Source organism: Amphiura filiformis, chromosome 7, assembly GCF_039555335.1.
Source record: "Amphiura filiformis chromosome 7, Afil_fr2py, whole genome shotgun sequence".
NCBI lineage: Eukaryota > Metazoa > Echinodermata > Ophiuroidea > Amphilepidida > Amphiuridae > Amphiura > Amphiura filiformis.
The window spans coordinates 38,298,982-38,319,895 of record NC_092634.1 but is presented as its reverse complement, the minus strand read 5'-3'; the positions used below and the strand labels follow the sequence as shown (position 1 = coordinate 38,319,895).

Below are 20,914 nucleotides of genomic sequence, written 5' to 3'. Positions count from 1 at the left end.
CGATATCATATAAAGATCCAGCAGTGGCGACGCCAGGAATTTTTTTTTTTGGGGGGCAAAGTGAATTTCAGGGGGGGCAAAATCAACAAATTTTGCCCTCGTAATTTTGAGGTTTTTCTGGGGGGGGCAAGAGTTCTGATTGATTTCCCCCCCCCCACCCCCCCACTGGCACTGGTAGGATCGCTTGAACACCACATTTGCTGTTTTTGTCTGGATTTGGCTGTTGAGTGTTCCATCTTGCGCCCTCACATGAAGGGACGCTTACTGTTGCACTCAATGTTGCCCGAGAAGTCTAGCCAAGAATTTGCTCACCAATAGCTTCACATTCTACATGTTCTACCGTATTCATTCCAATAAGTGCCCATGCCCCAATAAGTGCCCACGTAAAAATAAGAGTATTTTCAATTTGCTAAAGGGTACCATCAATGTTGAAATGACAGATAGACGTCGATAGGCCTACAGTGAAATAGCTGGAGGACTGCAAGTCCTACAGGTGTAAACTTGAAATACATTTTCTACATCAGAAAAGCTACAAGAACATCTCATAGGACCCTTTTAGTTTGATAACATACCCGGTACATTAATTCGTCTAACACCCCTTAGGCCAAGGAAAGTCGATTTTGAGTTTCCCGTCACCCGCCCTCACTTCATTTTCTGACCCTCAAGGGTGAAAATAAGTGACGGGAGCCGTTTAGCCCCCAGAAACCCTGAAATGGCCCCTGGTCCCATCTAAATTTAAGCTGACCAGGGACACTTTTCTTCAGAAACTGGCCCTGGTCACTACACCCAAAATTCAATTCCATAGCCATTAATGCATGATGAACTTATTCAGAACAAATATTGGCCCCTTGTTGATTAGAAGTGGCCCCTGGTTCCATGTTGAATGAAGTGAACCAGGGGCCATTTTGTGTAAAAAGGAGCCCCTGGTTCATCATTTCTTATTTTCACCCTTGTAAGGGACCATTCACAAACACTTGTTAGGGGGGCCTGATACAAACAAATTTCATAACGAAAATTTTTCGCCCCCCCCCCCTTCTCAGATCTCAAAAATTTCAGGGCCCTCCTTTTGGACATGAAAATTATGGTCAAAACCATAGAAAAGCATATAAATTTGTGGTAATTTTTTTCAGGCCCCCCCTTAGGAGGGTTAAACATTTTTAATGTCCCCTTTTTTTGCATCAGGCCCCCAACAAGTGTTAGTGAACGGTCCCTTAGTGTATGCATTTTTATGTTTCAAACTCAAAGTCATTTTTTGTTTGTTAACTTTTTATTTAAATTAAAATTACAGGAGTAGTTCGTGATCCTAGCATGCTCTTTTTATGACATTTTTCAGCAGACATCCATGAAAAAAGCCTATTCCCCAAATTTCAGTTGATTCCGATTTTGCGTACTTGCGAGTTAGGCATGATTATAGGCCACTGTTGTAATTTTGTTCTGGTGTACCAGAACGTAATTCAAATTTTGACGATATTTTTGCTAAAAGAATTAATCTACAAGAAATTTTTTGTATAAACATTATATAGCCAGAAGTTTCCAATAGTATATAAACCTCTACTTTTTTTTGAGGGGATGAGGCTGTGGATCATGAAGTGCCCTTTTAAAATTAAATAATTTGCTTATAATGAAGATTTGCTAAAGTGCTTAACCCTATTCTATTACCCCCATCAATTTTGTGCCATATGGCACAAAATGGCTTAATGCATGTAAAAAAAATTTACACAAATAAGGTTAAAATTATCTTTTGAACAGTTTTGATAATTTATCACTTCTCTATCAACAAAAAATCTTTTTCCTGATATAACTACCATTTACACATCATAAAATGGTTTAAAATGTTGGACACTTGCATATATTTTAACCATTTTTAGGCCAAATGTTGCCCTAAAATAGCCCAAAAATTACAAACAGTCACTTTTTGTGTGGCCAAAGTAGATCAATTTTGACTGAAATGTTTTGAAAAAAATTCAGAATATTTTCAAAATATGTTTGCAAAATATTTTCAGATTTGTTTTCAAGCCTTCATTTTTTAGGCCATTTACTCTCTTCCAGAAAAAAATGCGGACAGACCGAGCTGACCGACCCTACATGGCAAGTCCGCCCACTCGGCGAGTGCCCATAGACCAGGGTTTTTGTTGTATCACAATTTACTAGAGGTGATTCAAATTGATCAATATTTAATGTTTTCTTGCAGTGATGCATGATATTATCAGTACCATGTTCAACCAGAGATTTATGGATGAGCTGTTTAAGCCTCAAGAAATCTACTCCAAGAAAGCAATGCGTACAGTGTTTGACAGACTAGCTCATGCCTCGATCATGAGATTGAATGCTGCCAGCATGGATAAGGTAGGTCAAGTTACCTCAATTAATCCCCTGCATGATATACATATGGGGGGACTGGGTTAGTGTAGAGGTTCTGGCTTGCTTTTGCACTACTGAGGTTCTGGGTGTGAGCCTTGACCGTTCCCAGGCGGTACATTTGGTTTCCAGTCCATACTCGCAGCTAGCTCTCGCAGGTTTTCTCTGGGTTTTCCAGTTTCCTCCTGCATCTAAAACTAGGCTTTCTTTTCTTTCAATATACCGTATTTGTCAAATAAACGCCCAGCGTTACATTTCCCAAGGGGCGTTTATTAGAGGTCATTTTAGCACGACAATTCCGTTAAAATCATTAGGTAAGCTTAAAAGTCACGCTAAAATGACGAACTATGAACTTTGACACTGACTTTTGGTTCACTTCGGGTTTCTGATCCAGATTTTCGCCAATTATTGACGCTATTATTGACCATGTGTCCGCAACTTGGTAAGCTTACTCCACAAGATAGGATGGAATTAACGGCATTTTTAAACATCTTGGTTGAAAAAAGTGGTGGGGGCGTTTATTTGAGGGGGGGGGGACTATTTGACGAAATACGGTATTGGATATCTATCTGGTTTCCCATATTGAATATGATAAATAAAAGTATTGGAAAATGGCACAAATTGTATGAGTAACTGGCAAGCACCAATGAATCCTAAGCAGTCAACATTTCCATGATTTGCAGTGTCTTAGCCTCGTTTGAGTTCATGGAGTTTGATTCTCCTCAAATTTTGCATGAATCAAATGATTCTCTTTAGAATAGACTAGAGAAATATATACCATATTTAGTCAAATAGTCGCCCCCCTCAAATAAACGCCGCCCACCACTTTTTTCAACCAAGATGTTTCAAAAATTCTGATATTTCCATGCTATCTTGTGTAATAAGCTTACCAAGTTGCTCACATGGCTGATAATAGCAGCAATAAATGGCGAAAATCTGCATCGGCAACCCGGAAGTGAACCAAAAGTCAGTGTCAAAAGTTCATAGTTCGTCATTTTAGCGTGACTTTTAAGCTTACCTAATGATTTTAATGGGAATTGTCGTGCTAAAAATGACCTCTAATAAACGCCCCTTGGGAAAATGTAACGCCCCCGGGGGCGTTTATTTGACGAAATACGGTACGTATAAATGATGATTTTAATGTTTCTTTTACTCTAAAAATAAAACAACAGTATTATTTTGACATACTTCCAGTTTCATTCAATATGGGAAACCAGATAGATATCCAATACCGTATTTAGTCAAATAGTCCCCCCCTCAAATAAACGCCCCCACCACTTTTTTTCAACCAAGATGTTTAAAAAATGCCGATATTTCCATGCTATCTTGTGTAGTAAGCTTACCAAGTTGCGCACATGGTCAATAATAGCGTCAATAATTGGCGAAAATCTGGATCAGAAACCCGGAAGTGAACCAAAAGTCAGTGTCAAAAGTTCATAGTTCGTCATTTTAGCGTGACTTTTAAGCTTACCTAATGATTTTAATGGGAATTGTCGTGCTAAAATGACCTCTAATAAACGCCCCCCCTTGGGAAAATGTAACGCCCCCGGGGGCGTTTATTTGACGAAATACGGTACGTATAAATGATGATTTTAATGTTTCTTTTACTCTAAAAATAAAACAACAGTATTATTTTGACATACTTCCAGTTTCATTACACGTAGTGATGAGAGATGAATCAAGTTTTTAAGGTAAAGTAAAGTCCCACCCCAAATTTTCGAAAAATTTCAGAAATTAAAAAAAAAAAAAAAAAAAAAAATTGTGTAAGTTATTTATTTTTCGGCTTTGGAGTGTCCCAGGACCTAGACCTAAATGCTAGGATCATTCATGGTTGACCTAAAAAAAAAAAAAAAAAAAAAAAATTTCAAGATGTTTTGTATTTTTAATATGAAAATTGATACTTGGTATTCATGTCATAATCTATTAATGATTTCAAAATGCATTCAAATTCAATGCATTTTGAAATCATTAATAGACTATGACATGAATACAAATTATTTGACTTAAATACGGTGCGTATAAATGATGATTTTAATGTTTCTTTTACTCTAAAAATAAAACAACAGTATTATTTTGACATACTTCCAGTTTCATTACACGTAGTGATGAGAGAATGAGAGATGAATCAAGTTTTTAAGGTAAAGTAAAGTCCCACCCCAAATTTTGAAAAATGTCAGAAATTAAAAAAAAAAAAAAAAAAAAAAAATTTGTGTAAGTTATTTATTTTTTCGGCTTTGGAGTGTCCCAGGACCTAGACCTAAATGCTAGGATCATTCATGGTTGACCTAAAAAAAAAAAAAAAAAAAAAAAAAAAAATTTCAAGATGTTTTGTATTTTTAATATGAAAATTGATACTTGGTATTCATGTCATAATCTATTAATGATTTCAAAATGCATTCAAATTCAATGCATTTTGAAATCATTAATAGACTATGACATGAATACAAATTATCAATTTTCATATTAAAATACAAAATATCTTGAATGTTTTTTTTTTTTTTTTTTTAGGTCAACCATGAATGATCCTAGCATTTAGGTCTAGGTCTAGGGACACTACAAAACCGAAAAAATAAAAAACTTACTAAAAAAAAAAAAAAAAAAAAAAAATTTAAATTGAGTATAGCCCCACCCCCAATTTTGACAAATGTTCACCCAAAAACGGGGTGGGACTATACTCGCGTCAGTACGGTATGTTGTTTTTATTTCTCTAGTTATATGACCTGATGACCATGGCAGTGAAGTACCAGATTTCCCTGTGCCTTCGTCCATCTGACATACTGATGGTCACATTAAATCACATGGATGCTATGTTCAAGTTTGCAAAAGATGTACCGGCAGTCAAACAACTGGTGGAAAAAGTCTACGCATTGCTTATAATGGTAAGGAAAATATAATGTGGTGGTCAAGGGTGAAATTTAAGCAGGCTATGGGTGTTGTTCCATGCCTGTTAGTCCTGTAATGGTGCCTGTTGAGGTTAACCCCCTGAGCACTACCTGGCAACATTGCCTCTGATTGGTCAATTACATGATATTTCCACTTTAAACACCAATCAGAATGCAGGTTTGCAAATAATTCACCCGAAATTTTTTTGTGTGGTGAAATTATTCTAACAATGTTGCTGATTGGGCCAATTGATAATAAAAACTTCTTTATGACCAATCGGCAGGTAGTTCTCATAGGTATAAAAATTATGGAACTAGGCGATGATTTTTATCCCAAAGTATTGTTTGTCATGCTGTACAATAGTTAAGCAAAATACTACATGGTATCTGTGATAAAACAAGCTCATTTTCACTAAAATCTTGACCATTTTCAATGTAATTTCAACAAAGTGCACTTTTTTGCACTGCTAACTCATCTTTTACCCACTATTTTGCCAACTTTTCTTGTTATTTGCCTTCAGCGGTCATAAGTAAGTAGTATTTTGCCTTGCTTACTGGTGTATTGATCACGCTGAAGACAGCCATCTTGAATCTTAGCGATGGTGTTTCTAGTGTTTTTTTTATCAATAGTCATAATTTATAAAATCATGGTAATAAAGTTATGGTAAGCCCAAATCCTGGTTCCATCTAAATCCAGGTGAACATGGACTTATTTTGTTCCAAAAGCATTTACCCATTGTAACCACATTACTTCAATTCTTTGATTTTACTTTACCAGACATATGGTAAACTACCAATAGGAGAATTTCAAATCATCAGACAAACGTTACTAGGTTTCTTTCAAGATGTACACATTAGGGTAAGTATTATATGAGTTGGTATGTATGTATTTTATGTTTTGTTTGTTTGTTTGTTTTCTTTTGTTACCTGTCAATAATAATAGGATCAATATCTTACGTGATCGTATTTGACTGTAATCAGTGGGCCTGTGATCGGATTCATTACTTTGCTTTGTATGTAATTGGTTTGAAAATTATGGCATTTGTCATTTATACTATGTATTTTTGAAGTTGTGAAATAAATGTTTCTTGAATTGAATTGAATTGAATATCAATTTATGTGATTTGTTATAGTTCTGAACAGTTGAAGTTACGAGTTGGGTTAATTAGTGGTTTAAAAACTATCATCTGCAGTATTCCCGCTATTAAAGGTGGTATGGTGCATAATTAGTGTAGGTCTTGCCAGAATAAGCACAAAGTCTTCTAGGCAGAAAAAGGAATATGTTTTGCTTATAATCCCCAGTTTTCCGCACATTGCAAAAAACATTCATGGACCAAAAATCTCAATAAATCGTCTAAACCAAATGTGATTTGACAGCTTGTCGTACAGTACCCATCATGCTCCCTGTCTTACACATTTAACACATTCAAATGTCACAATCGGGGTTGGGAGGGGACATGCGTCCTGAAACCTTTGGGTTGTCTCACTTATGAAATGTAAGCTAAGCACAGGGGCTTATGAACTCAAGAGCTTCCTTGTAACACCCCTTCTTGGCTGATATATAGTTTTAACATCCAGAAAAGAACAATATTAAAAATACTTAATTTTTACCCACTGGCTTAGGGAGGGGGTAAAATATATATCTTGAGGAAACTTTAACAAGTTTGATATGGGACTGCTGGTCTATCATCTAGAGAGTAGCATATACTTTTTGTTACCAATGCAAGTCAATTAGAATTTTATATAATCATTTTGAAAATGGCCATTTCCAACATTAGGAATAGACTTAAGTATATAATTTTCAAAATGTTCATGCTGTAGAAAATACCTGTACTTTTCCATAATTATGAGTGCACTTGTTCTTTGTATGTATCTGCTTCAGTCATGCTCTAAATAGGGAGCTATATATATACATGTATGTAGATAAACGATCAGTGATTGATGTGTTCTCTGGGGCTGCAATCAATAGCTTGTTGACGTCATAAGCAGCGTGCACTTTAGGGTCTTATTTTAAGTGGCATTACTAGTTACTGTAAGCACGGTGAAATCCAAAGGCTTTTTATAGCCTAGTTGATATCAACACATGCATAAACACATGCTGATTATCAATCAAACCTAATTGGGCTATTCCAGTTGAAATCCATACACCCCTATGTCCTTGGATTTACAATCCCCCATATCCTTCAGTGCTGTTAACATATTCTCAAACATGCCTAAAGGCATTGAGCTGCAGAAAATAAGATTAGATTTGCTGAAAATAACATAGCTTCTGTTTATACTGTTGAAACATAAGACTAAATGAAAGCAGAGTGTCAGTTTGAGAATCGGGGGGTCACTTGAATATGAAGTGCTCCATGTTAATAAAAACAGAACATTGAAAAGGGGTAAGATTTTTGGCATGCAGGGTTGTTGAGGTTTTTGCCAGTTTGGTAAACACTTAGGCTCTCGCTGTTTTTGTAAATGATGAAGATATCGATAAAACATTAATATTAGTGTATTGTATCAATTGCAATCTACTATAGAGGGCATATTAATATTAGGGCATTGCTATCTACTATATTTGGGCATTGCTATATACTGAAGATAGCACAATAATATTAGGGCATTGCTATCTACTGAAGACAGCACAATAATATTAGGGCATTGCTCTCTACTGAAGATAGCACAATAATATCAGGGCATTGCTCTCTACTGAAGATAGCACATATTAATATTTGGGCATTGCTATCTACTGAAGATAGCACATTAATATTAGGACATTGCTATCTGTTAAAGATAGCATATTAATATTAGGGTATTGCTATCTGCTATATTAGGGCATTGCTATCAACTGAAGATAGCATATTAATATAGGGCATCGCTATCTGCTATATTAGGGCATTGCTATCTACTGAAGATAGCACATTAATATTAGGGCATTGATATCTACTGAAGACAGCACATTAATATTAGGGCATTGCTATCTACTGAAGATTAATATTAGGGCATTGCTATCTACTGAAGATAGCACATTAATATTTAGGGCATTGATATCTACTGAAGACAGCACATTAATATTAGGGCATTGCTATCTACTGAAGATAGCACATTAATATTAGGGCATTTCTGTCAACTGAAGACAGCACATTAATATTAGGGCATTGCTATCTACTGAAGATAGCACATTAATATTAGGGCATTGCTATCTACTGCAGACAGCACATTAACACTAGGGCATTGCTATCTACTGAAGATAGCACATTAATATTAGGGCATTGCTATCTACTGAAGATAGCACATTAATATTAGGGCATTGCTGTCAACTGAAGATAGCACATTAATATTAGGGCATTGCTGTCAACTGAAGACAGCACAATAATATTAGGGCATTGCTATCTACTAAAGATAGCATATTAATATTAGGGCATCGCCATCTGCTATATTAGGGCATTGATATCTACTGAAGATAGCACATTAATATTAGGGCATTGCTATCTACTGAAGATAGCACATTAATATTAGGGCATTGCTATCTACTAAAGATAGCATATTAATATTAGGGCATCGCTATCTGCTATATTAGGGCATTGATATCTACTGAAGATAGCACATTAATATTAGGGCATTGCTATCTACTAAAGATAGCATACTAATATTAGGGCATTGCTATCTGCTATATTAAGGCATTGCTATCTACTGAAGGTAGCACATTAATATTAGGTATTGCTATCTACCGAAGAAAGCACATTAATATTAAGGCATTGCTATCTACTGAAGACAGCACATTAATATTAGGGCATTGCTATCTACTGAAGATAGCACATTAATATTAGGGCATTGCTATCTACTGAAGACATCACATCAATATTAGGGCATTGCTGTCTACTGAAGATAGCACATTAATGCACATATCAAATGCATCCCCAGCAGGGTTTTCTTTAAGCATTTTACTGAAGGGGTATTTTCAAATTTTTTTTAACCCTTTCAATTGTGAATTTTTCCTCTGAAGGAGTCAAAAACATTGCCCAAGGGGTATTTTTATAATATTATTTTTGAAGACATTTTTAACAATATGTGTGTTTTTGGAGCCATATCCGGATATGGGGGGATCTCCCCAATTTTGCCAGGGGGATCCCAATGTTGACGCCTGTATGTTGGTTTCTGACCAAATTAATCTCATATTTGGCCATTTTAGCCCCAAAAGTGCACATTTTTGCTCGCTACTCGCGAATTTATTCCACTTTTGCAACATATTTCAACAGTTAAGCTTCAAAATGGCAAAATGTGTTGTACCATAAACTTATTCTTTCTCCAAAAGGTGCTGGATTCACTATACTTCAAGACACCCCCCCCACCCCGAGTCAAAAAGAAATCTACGCCACTGTTTGGAGCAGTGGCGGATCTAGAGCAGTCAGAAGGGGTGGGGGCAATTTTAGAAGAAAATAATAATATTTAAAGATGCCCCCTGAGAAGTAAGAAACTTTTGCAAAATGAAGACCCAATTGAAGCAATTTGGTGGATCATTTTGGCAATATTAATGTGTACAATTTTAGTTTTAAAATGCCGAACATTTGTGAAATGAGCAGTCCATGGAGTCTTTCGTGGACGGCAAGTTTTCCCTATTATGGTAGGCCTATAAATAGTGTTAAACATAAATTGGCAAATGTCGAACGCAGAAGTGAAAGTGGCCATTTGTTTATCAACTACGCAGGGTGATGTACCCCCTTAGAACTTGGAAAATTTTGCAAAATGAAGACCTAATTGAAGCGATTTGGTGGACCATTTTGGCACTATTACTGTGTAAAATTTAAATTTGAACAGTTGAAAAGCTGAAAATTGTGAAATGCCGGTCCATAAAGCCTTTCGTTGTCCTACATATCGGGAGTATAGGTCCTATGCCAAAAGCCGAGAATAAATACACAATATCAGGTGTTTCTCTATTCAATTTTTTCTATTTCTCTTGCAATATCTGAACGCGTATGTTTTCAAGATTTTGTACGCATTGGACTTTGGAACTAGGGATTTGAAGGAGTCGGAAAAGTGCCTGAAAGCGTAAATACGCGTGTTTTGTGCGTTAAAGAAAACCCTGATCCCGTCCCCTGGGGACCCGGGGATGGCCGGGTCGTGGGCCGTGGATTTTGGGTTTAAAAGTTCAAGTCCCGGGTAAACACCTGGCCAGTCCCGGAACCCCCGGGTATTCCTCGGCCCAAGTTCCTGGCCCTGAGCATCGGATATAGGCCTGGATCTACATATGGTTTTAATATCGCGGGCTCAAAATTCGGTATTCAGGTATGTCTTCACTAAATGGACTGCCGAGCTCTGGACATGCTGGGAGGATTCAAATGCTTCAAATATAGACCAACATGTGTGTTCCATTGCAAATACGTCAGTTACTCACCTTGTTGCGGAACATCTAAAAACGATAAAAATTCTCAGATATAGGCCTACTGTTTCCACTTTCGGACTAACGTCTATTATGTCTAATGACCCTTTTTCGGACGAGCACACCGTCGAAGGAATTTTACGTTACATATATCAATGTCGGACCCCAGTCACCCGACTTTCCCACTTAGTCATTTCGTGTATTTTTCATGCTTTACAGTGGCAGGGGAGCGGAACAAGAGGTGGATCCTGTGTGCCATCAAGTGCTATATTTAATATGCATGCTTGTTTTAAATATATTACGAGGCATGAATGGCGGGTCGGAAAATGCCGGTAAAACATCAAAGATATGAATGAAACAGATCACTGCATTTACATCTGTCCACGATTATACGGGAGTGGCGAATGTTCGATCTTTGCATGAACATTTTTTAAGCACATAATATTATAGGTCTGTATATGATTTTTTTTTATGTCAATCCAAAATGCAACTTCAATAATTATAATGAGGCTATTCTGTAAAGGCCCATACCCCATCCAAATAGGCCTACCTTGTATCTTTTATAAAATCATATGACCATCTATCAAGTTTTTGGCGCACTAGTTATTAATATTTTGTTTCACGAGGTTGTCATTTTGGGTAATATTGAAAACATCCTTTCAACGATTTGTGATTGATAATAATGTTAAACACTCCAACATGAAAATATAATATAGTTTTGATATCTGTATATTAACACAAGACATTGAATTCAATTTTTATATCATACACCTATAATTATTTTTTAAAGAAGAAAAATACAGCTGGAGAGTTTATGTTAGTTCTGTTTTTGAGAGTAGGGCTAATAATTGAAAACTTGAGGCTCTCGGCGGGTGGTTAAAACTTTAAAAATATAAAAACCAAGACATTTGGCATAAATAAGCGTATAGCAGGCTCTCGTTTGCACGTGCATGTCAAGAAGCCAGTGTGGTCTGGTTAAACATGTTAACTTTAGAGCCCCGCTAAATAGCAGATACATGAACTACTATGGCAAAATTTGGAAACAACAGCCAAGATTTAGTTTTTGGAATGGATTTATATGAACAGTAACATTAATGTGGTGACTCAGTGGATTATTAATATACATCCACGGCTCAAGTACGGCCAAGTGACAGGATTCCCTGACCCATAAATGTGGACATCCTTACTAGCAAACCACGGCCCATTTTACTGGTTGGAAAACCCCGGGTAAGTTATGACATAATCCCGGCACGGCTCGGGTAAAGTCCCGGCCCACTTTCCCGGGGTTTTGGCCGATGTCAAGTCTTATACCAGTCCCGGCCAACACACGGCTCCCCCCGGGATACATTTTGAGTCAAATCCCGGGTCACATGAGGTCAAGTCCCGGACCATCCCCGGGTCCCCAGGGGCCGGGGTTGCATTTGATATGTGCATAATATTAGGGCATTGATATCTACTGAAGATAGCACATTAATATTAGGGCATTGCTATCTACTGAAGATAGCATATTGATATTAGGGCATTGCTATCTACTGAAGATAGCACATTGATATTAGGGGATTGCTATCTACTGAAGATAGCACATTAATATTAGGGCATTGCTATCTACTGAAGATGGCACATTAATATTAGGGCATTGCTATCTACTGAAGATAGCATATTAATATTAGGGCATTGCTATCTACTGAAGATAGCACATTAATATTAGGGCATTGCTATCTACTGAAGATAGCACATTAATATTAGGGCATTGCTATCTACTGAAGATAGCACATTAATATTAGGGCATTGCTATCTACTGAAGATAGCACATTAATATTAGGGCATTGCTGTCTACTGAAGATAGCACAATATTAGGGCATTGCTCTCTACTGAAGACAGCACATTAATATTAGGGCATTGCTCTCTACTGAAGACAGCACATTGATATTAGGGCATTGCTATCTACTGAAGATAGCACATTAATATTAGGGCATTGCTATCTACTGAAGATAGCACATTAATATTAGGGCATTGCTGTCTACTGAAGATATCACATTAATATTAGGGCATTGCTGTCTACTGAAGATAGCACATTAATATTAGGGCATTGCTATCTACTGAAGATAGCACATTGATATTAGGGCATTGCTATCTACTGAAGATAGCACATTAATATTAGGGCATTTCTGTCTACTGAAGATAGCACATTAATATTAGGGCATTGCTATCTACTGAAGATAGCACATTAATATTAGGGCATTTCTGTCTGCTGAAGATAGCACATTAATATTAGGGCATTGCTATCTACTGAAGATAGCACATTAATATTAGGGCATTGCTATCTACTGAAGATAGCACATTAATATTAGGGCATTGCTATCTACTGAAGATAGCACATTAATATTAGGGCATTTCCAACAGCAAAGTGCATGGATTTGAGACATATCAAACATATCTATTTCAAATCCTAACATCTCTACTGGAAGCATAATGCAATAAAAAGAAGTAATCAATACTAAAGAATATTGGTAATTGTATGAAATTTAAGAGTTGAAATACAAAAAAATAAAATAAAACAAACAACAGGTGGGTGACTGTAAGACTTAGTTGTCATGGTAACCAAAGACATATGATATGGATCAAAGTAATGATTCTATTTTTAACAAAATATAATTAATATATCTGCAAGCACTAACAGTCAATTAAAAGGTGCTGCACTTTTATGTATGCATAGAGTGTTTCAGCAAATTTTGTGTACATCATGCAAAATTGTACACATTTATAATTAATACATGTTCTTAGTGTGTGCCCAAATGGTATTCATCAATATTAACCTTTTACCATATCCCATCATGCACCATTTCTGGTCTGTGACATAGTACATTAACCTTGTACATTTAGAATGTGTGCAAGTGATGGTTACCAAGGGGTCTTTGCAATTATTTTGTCTTAATATGGGCATACTGATTCCATATATGGATCATCATAAAATCAATTAATGCTGCATTAAAAACATGAGTTATTATACTTTGGTCAGCTAGTAATCGGCGGGAATTATTAGGCTTTTACCACTACGCCGAAAAGTAGACCCACATTAAGAGTGATCTGTCTGGTCAATAATTTGAGTGTTAAATAAAGTAGACAAAGTGTAGGACTTCAAATAATAATTTGTAATACTTCTGGCGAGATGTCACAAGACAATTCTCCAAATAAAATATATTGACATTAATCCGCGATGTTATAAGGCCTGCCGATTACGAGCTGATCAAACTATAAGCATGAGATATATGGTTACACTGTAACTTACAGCACGATGTAGAGCATCTGTGTAAGAGATTAGTGTGTATGAAGGTTTTTAAATGTATGCCACCAGTATAAATCTACATGTCCCATCATTAGTTTTGCACCTTCAGGTTTATGAAATGGATAAAAAAGTTAAGTTTTAACAATAGGAATCTTTCTTTTTCACAGACCTCACATCAATAATGTCAGGACATATTTTTTATTTCACCTATACCAAAGTATAGGTCATCATCAACCATTTGTATTTCATGAATGCATGTCAAAGAAGATTCCTTTTTTCCCCGATTTGATTTGATTTGATTTATTGATAATCCAGGCAAACATACATACAATAGCAGAAAAAAAGCCTTAAAACAATAAACACAAATACAATAGTCAACGGGGTCCCTGGCGGATTCCCTAATAGCGAACTAAATCACTTTGAAGTGGGTCTCCAATAACCCTGTTGACAAAAGATATTATATATAAAAAGCGATTAAAAAAAACAAAAACAAAAAACGCACACACAACACATTACTGATAAAGGTACATACAACTATGTGTTTTGCACGAAAATAAAACAAACTAAAAACAAACAATGGTGGCAGGTCAAGGCACCAGCTGACATATCCATATTCTAATGAACAGAATTCTACACCCCGGGATGGATGATGTTCCCGCCGACATCCGCCAACGGAAGTACCCCCTGGAATGTTGCATGATGGGATATAGGGAAAAAGGTCTATTTATGTTTTGAAGTGGCTAGATGTCCTTGGAAGTACGCATCAATCAATCACTCATTTAGTCGTGGGCACGGTAAACGAATCCGAAGACTGTAGCCTCATTGCCTCATTATTGATTAGTTATTAAATTGTTGTTGACTTGTGTTTGTTATTGGTTCTTGTATATAATTATGGCTAATGATGAGAAAGTAATTAGTATGTTAATCACTTGTACCCTGAACAGAGCGTTTGCATGTGTGTTATACTAAAAAAAAGATGACACAGTATTATATTTTCAAATGAAAAAAAAACACCTGAAAACACTTGTTGCATAAAATTGGTTATTATTTATGATGCTGTTTTTTAGTTGCATTTATATAATTATATAATGCTTAGTAGTACCAGTATCTAAAAGATGTCAGATGTTTTATGAGCCAGGACATTGAGTTTATTTTAAAGGGACTTATGGAATTCTTTAGGAATTAAAACCTCAGAAAATATATGAAATTTCATGAAAAAGAGACCCAAAACTATTATTTTCTTGACAAAATTATGGTAAATTTGCTACATTCTGGAACCTTTTGCCAATTTTGCTTTAAAAAAACAGTGAAAACAGCACTTTCTTCAGATTTTTTGAAAAAAAAATTGTGAAAAATCACCCTCTTCTGAAACATTTTTTTAAAATGTACAACACAAATCAAATCACCTGTTACCTGAATCTACTATCTTTCTCACAAGTCTAATCTAGTACCCCACCTGTTCACTAATTTTTTGCACCAACATGATGATTTACATTTTTTATTCTATTATAAACCAACCTGATATAATAATGCACATTTCTTATTAATTGAATAATTAATTAATGAAGCCATTATTAATCACAGACATACAAAGTGGGTCAATATTGATTTGTAATGTTAGCTTGAAATGTCAACTCATAAGCAATAAAATGTCAAATCATTTTACTGCATCAACTCTATGCAATAACTATGAAATTGAAACATAATATAAGCTAGCATAGGAGTACATTAAAACATACAGGCAGGCAGGCATCAGGTTTATTGGGCTGTTCCAGTTGATAACCACAATCCCACTGGAAGATTTTGGAATTCAACCTAATTCAACCATTTTCATCCAAAAAAAAAGAAAATGTGTGGAAGATTTATTCATCATATTTATAATCAACATAGTCAGCCAACAGCTAACAGCTGAATTGCATGACATTTACATTAAAATGAGCAGTATAAGAGAAAACATAATATTTTTAAATATTTTTAAATTTTCAGTGCTTTAAAAAGCACTGAAATATTAAAAACATAAATATGAACACATTAAGAATTTCACTTGACTGGGTTTGGAACAATAAAAATGACTGGCAAGAAAATTCTAAGAGAGTCTAAGAAAGACGGCACTTACAGCACAAGGCAGCACATAGCGGTATACAGGGTGTCCCAGAAAAAATTACCGAGTGAATAGAATTGAACGTAAGTCAAGAAGTAGACATAAGAATCAAAAAATTAAAAATGTAGCGCATAGCCTATTTTATTGTGCATCACGTACGAAAATTTTATTTGATTCGGTTGACTGGTTGCGAAGATATTAACGATTACATAATGCGCGCATCAATGCAGTTCATTCCAAGTTTGAGCATAGGCGCTTTTTTCATACTCGCTCACCGCTTTCTAAAGTTTGTCTATCTCATTAAATTTAGTCCACATTATCTATTTTATAATCCGACGGTGTTATGTTATTCATGCTTCCACTGAAGATGATAACATTTTGTCCGAGAAAACTTTGATTTCTGCAATTGGAAGCTTTCAAGTTTAATTCTTCAGGTTGTGCAAATAGTTTAAGTTTCCAAAGAACATTTGAGCCACAAATGACAATGACCAAGTGCTTACAGTTAACGTGTGATTTTTGATACCATGCAACATTAATGTTGAAGTTTTAAAAGATTTACACTTTGCATTACAATTTCTGCGAAAGATTCCAAAAGCTTAAATGTCTGTGAGAATTGTTTTAAGCCAGCTGGGGTTCTTTTTTGCAATAATTCTTTATACAACATTAATATCAACATTAACGAAAAAGATATTTACAAGTACCGAGCATCATCTTACATGCAAGCTTTCAATTTCAATATCGTGCTGGTTGTTTTCAAATTTGAACAAAACCTAATTAAATGTTTTGAAAGAAACAGATTGTTTAAAAAGAACGAAAAGGATTTCACAGAACAAAACATGAAGCCCATTGACATTTAACCACTATAGTGCTCATTGTGTTGCAGAATTATCTTTCTCTCAAACTTGGAATGAAATGAATTGACGCATGCGTTATGTAATCGCCCATTTCTTCGCAATCAGTCAACCGATTCCAGTAAAATTGACATACATGATGCAGAATAAGATGGGCTACACGCTGATCTTTCAATATTTGGATTCTGATGTCTATTTCTCGACTTACGTCCAAATTTATTCGCTCGGTAATTTTTTCTGGGACACCCTGTATATAGCACCTTCAAATATGCAGCAGGTTATGCACACAATGGGCTATTCCAGATGAATTCCGCACCCCCCCTATGGAAGACACTTCTGGAATTGGGGTCAAATTGACAGCCGAATTCACCCCTCAGCAAAACCCCATGGAAGACATAACCGAATTTGTACACTTACAAATTTACCTGCTGGAATTTTGATATTTCAATTTAGACACATCCAAAAGTAGGAGTGAAATGGACAGCCAGATTTCACCCTCAGCAAAACCTGTATGGAAGACACAGCTGGAATTGGTACAATTTTTTGATTTACCTGCTGGAATTTTGATACAACAATTTAGACACATCCAAAATGGACAGCCGGAATTCAACTCTAGCAAAACCCCTATGGAAGACAAAACCGGAATTTGTACAATTTATCGATTTACCTGCTGGAATTTTGATGTTTGAATTTGGATATCTAAAATTAGGGCTGAAATTTACAGCGGAATTGATACAATTTACCTGCTGGAATTACTATAGTTTGAGTTAGACTCATCTGAATGGACCCTCCTGATTATGATTTTGACCTGGGGTTACTTCAAAATGAAATGGCTTGATCAAATGGGAAAATAAGGGGTCTTTGGGTGTGAGCCGGGGTGTGAGAGCATGTGCATAAATGCAGAGTTTTACTCCCCATTCCAGATAAATACAGCACTAATTTTTGGGATTAAAAAATATGATCAATTTCTGCAAAATAAAACATAGCTAAATCCTAATCCTTTTGTTAGTCCTAACTGGCAATAAAAGTAAAATTTTAATATTTGGCCAGTTTAAGTGAAAAAGAGCCAAAAACATGCATTTTGTCATGTTTTCTGACAATCAAGTCACAAAAATCAAAGACTTGGAACAAGTCTAAGCATTCAAAATCTTGAGTAGATGCCGTAATTTTGCTCCAATTCCAACTTTTTTGTGTTACTATAGTTATAAAATGAAACATGTCTTTTCCAAAACTAGAATGCATAAAATGAAATTAGTCTTAGTATAAGTCTTTGAGCTTGATTGTCACAGCATCTGAAAAACACCCTAAAAACGCATGTTTTTGGCCCTTATTTCCAAAAATTGGCCAAATATTAAAATTTTACTTCTATTGCCAGTTAGGACTAACTAAAGGATTAGGATTTAGCTATGTTTCATTTGGCAAAACAGAATAATTTTTTTTTATCACAAAAAATTAGTGCTGTATTTTTCTGGAATAGGGAGTACTAGGTGACACCCTATACGGTGTCACCTCGAAAGTGGGAGCCCCCCCCCCCCCCTTTGCTCCCATTCAGATCATAGACTGTCTATCTTTTGCTCCAATTCAGATCATAGACTGTATAGAGTCTATTGTTCAGATTTATGTGATCTAGCAAGGGATTTTGATAGTTATTTAATAATCACTTACAGTTTTTTTTTCTTTGTGATTGAGCTAGCTTCTTGGGATTTTTCATACTATTAAAAATTTCACTGGCATGGTAACACATAATAACAAAAACACATCCTGTCGCAGACCATTGATCACGCGTAGTATGTGGTGCATGGTATACCTGGGATGGTATAGGGCTGGGTATGTTTTAAAAATAAAAATACATAGGTCTATAAAATATAAAAATCATAAAATATAAATGAATGCATAATTTTAATAAGTTGAATGACTTAATTAATAATTAATTAACTTTATTATTTTAAACGAAATTAACTAGTCAAAACAAAACAAACCCCAAAACACGTTTTTGTTCCTTTTGTTCAGTGTAAATTTCAACAAGGCTTGCTATCTGAATTGAAGCATATTCTACAGTCTATGATTGAAGAGAACAGAAATTTGCAAAAATATAATGCCACATATATTTATACTTTATAATTTATAAATAGAAAAGACCAGTGAACAAGGTGAGGTGTAAACCGAGATACACTATTACATAACCCCATAGAGTAGCCCATGTCTGCTATATATAGCCTAACCTTGACTGGTTGGTCCTCATGCAGCAAGTACTACTGTATTGGAGTTTTGTGTCTTCTACAGAATCTATGCTTTATATCCTACAGCAATTCTCATTCACTCTGGGATTTTCAACTGGCTATCATTTTAGCCGTGTGTAGGCTCATAGTAAAGCTTGCAACATTTTTTAAACCAGTAAAAAAATGATACTAAATACTGATACTGATTTCACTGATTTTAGACATTATTTTTCTTAATATAAATATAAATTGTCAGTTTTATATTGACATGTGAATTTCAAACTTAACAAATATATATGCCCATTTCTTCTGAATTGATTTCTACTGCCCTAGCAGAAATTCTATACAGCAAGAAGTGTATAAAAAGTGTATCAAAGTGTATTAAAACTGTATCAAACAGCAATTTAATACAGTTTTGATATACAAAGGGTGTATTGAAAATGTATCAACTGAAAATATAAGGTATCAAAACTGTATCAAATTCCACCTAACTGTATCAAAAATGTATCAAAAGTGTATCAAATTTGAACTTAGTTAATTTTGGCCATGCTTGTGGTGTATCAAAAGTGTATCAAATTGAACTTTGCAGTTTTTCAGTGTATGTAAAGTGTATCAAAGTGAACTTTTTGGTGCTAGATGTATATCAAAAGTGTATCAAATTGGACTTAGTCAAATTCTGGCTGCATACAGTGTATCAAAAGTGTATTAAATTGGACTTTGCCTGTTTTTTAGTGTATGTAAAGTGTATCAAATTGAACTTAGTTAATTTTTGGTGTCTAGAAGGTATATCAAAAGTGTATCAAATTGGACTTAGTCAAATTCTGGCTGCATACAGTGTATCAAAAGTGTATTAAATTGGACTTTGCCTGTTTTTAGTGTATCAAAAGCGTATTAAATTGGACTTAGTTTATTTTGGGTGGCTAGAGGTATATCAAAAGTGTATCAAATTGGGCTTTCATAAACTGACCTTTTGTAGTGTATCAAAACTGTATCAAAACTGATCACATGTCTAGATAATGACTCATCATTTTCAAATTTGCCCATGTGGCATGTATGCAGTTAACACCAGGATTTGCATTTGAAATGTACTGTATTTTAGGGCAAAGTATGTTGTTGTATTTATAATGATGATGTGACAAACATGCTTGTAGACTGCACATTAGGTTACAATGTAGTTGTAATCAGGGACTGTGATTAAAGAGGAAATATCTGACTTTGTTCTGATAAGGTAAGCTTACTATATATTATATATAGGGCCTCAATGTATATGTATTAAGCATGAACATAGCACATGCCTGTATAGTAGATGTTATTGGTAGCCTTTTTGTCTCTTTATTGAGGGTAACAACTTCAGTGACAAGCACTGCATTCCAAGCAGGCCTTCTGATGTATGTATGTTCCATTTTGGTTGGGTTTTGCTTCTTTTTTTGCAAGACTTTCTCACGCATTTATCCTATTGCGTTGTAATTTTGAGCGTTGATAGGGAAAGTGCATTGAGCTGCTCCGTGATGGGGGAAAGTGCTAGAGGTCAGCATTAGCAGTAGAGGGCAGTGTTGAATTTGAGCTTGATTAGACTAATTTCAAAATTTGACCTTTGACCCCTTCACTTTGGGGTCATTAATGTTTGCAAATATGTTTAGATCATGTACGGATAATTCTTGTTGAATTTGAGCTTGTTTGGACCAATTTTGAAATTTGAAAAACTGTATCAAAAGTGTATAAAAAACTGTATCAAAAGTGTATCAAAACTGTATCAAAAGTGTTTAAAAAACTGTATCAAAAGTGTATCAAAAAACTATCAAAAGTGTATCAAAAAACTATCAAAAGTGTATAAAAAACTGTATCAAAAGTGTAT

The 20,914-nt window shown here is 35.3% G+C and overlaps 1 protein-coding gene across 1 annotated transcript in view; it reads left to right on the top strand.

Moving 5' to 3' along the window:
- The window catches only part of LOC140157126 (protein OSCP1-like), a 55,884-nt gene that overhangs the window by 9,170 nt on the left and 25,800 nt on the right, over window positions 1–20,914 (top strand). The window contains exons 2-4 of the mRNA XM_072180204.1: window positions 2,192–2,346; window positions 5,070–5,237; window positions 6,019–6,099. Coding sequence (XP_072036305.1) covers window positions 2,192–2,346; window positions 5,070–5,237; window positions 6,019–6,099 — 404 coding nt within the window. The remainder of the gene's footprint in view (window positions 1–2,191; window positions 2,347–5,069; window positions 5,238–6,018; window positions 6,100–20,914) is intronic.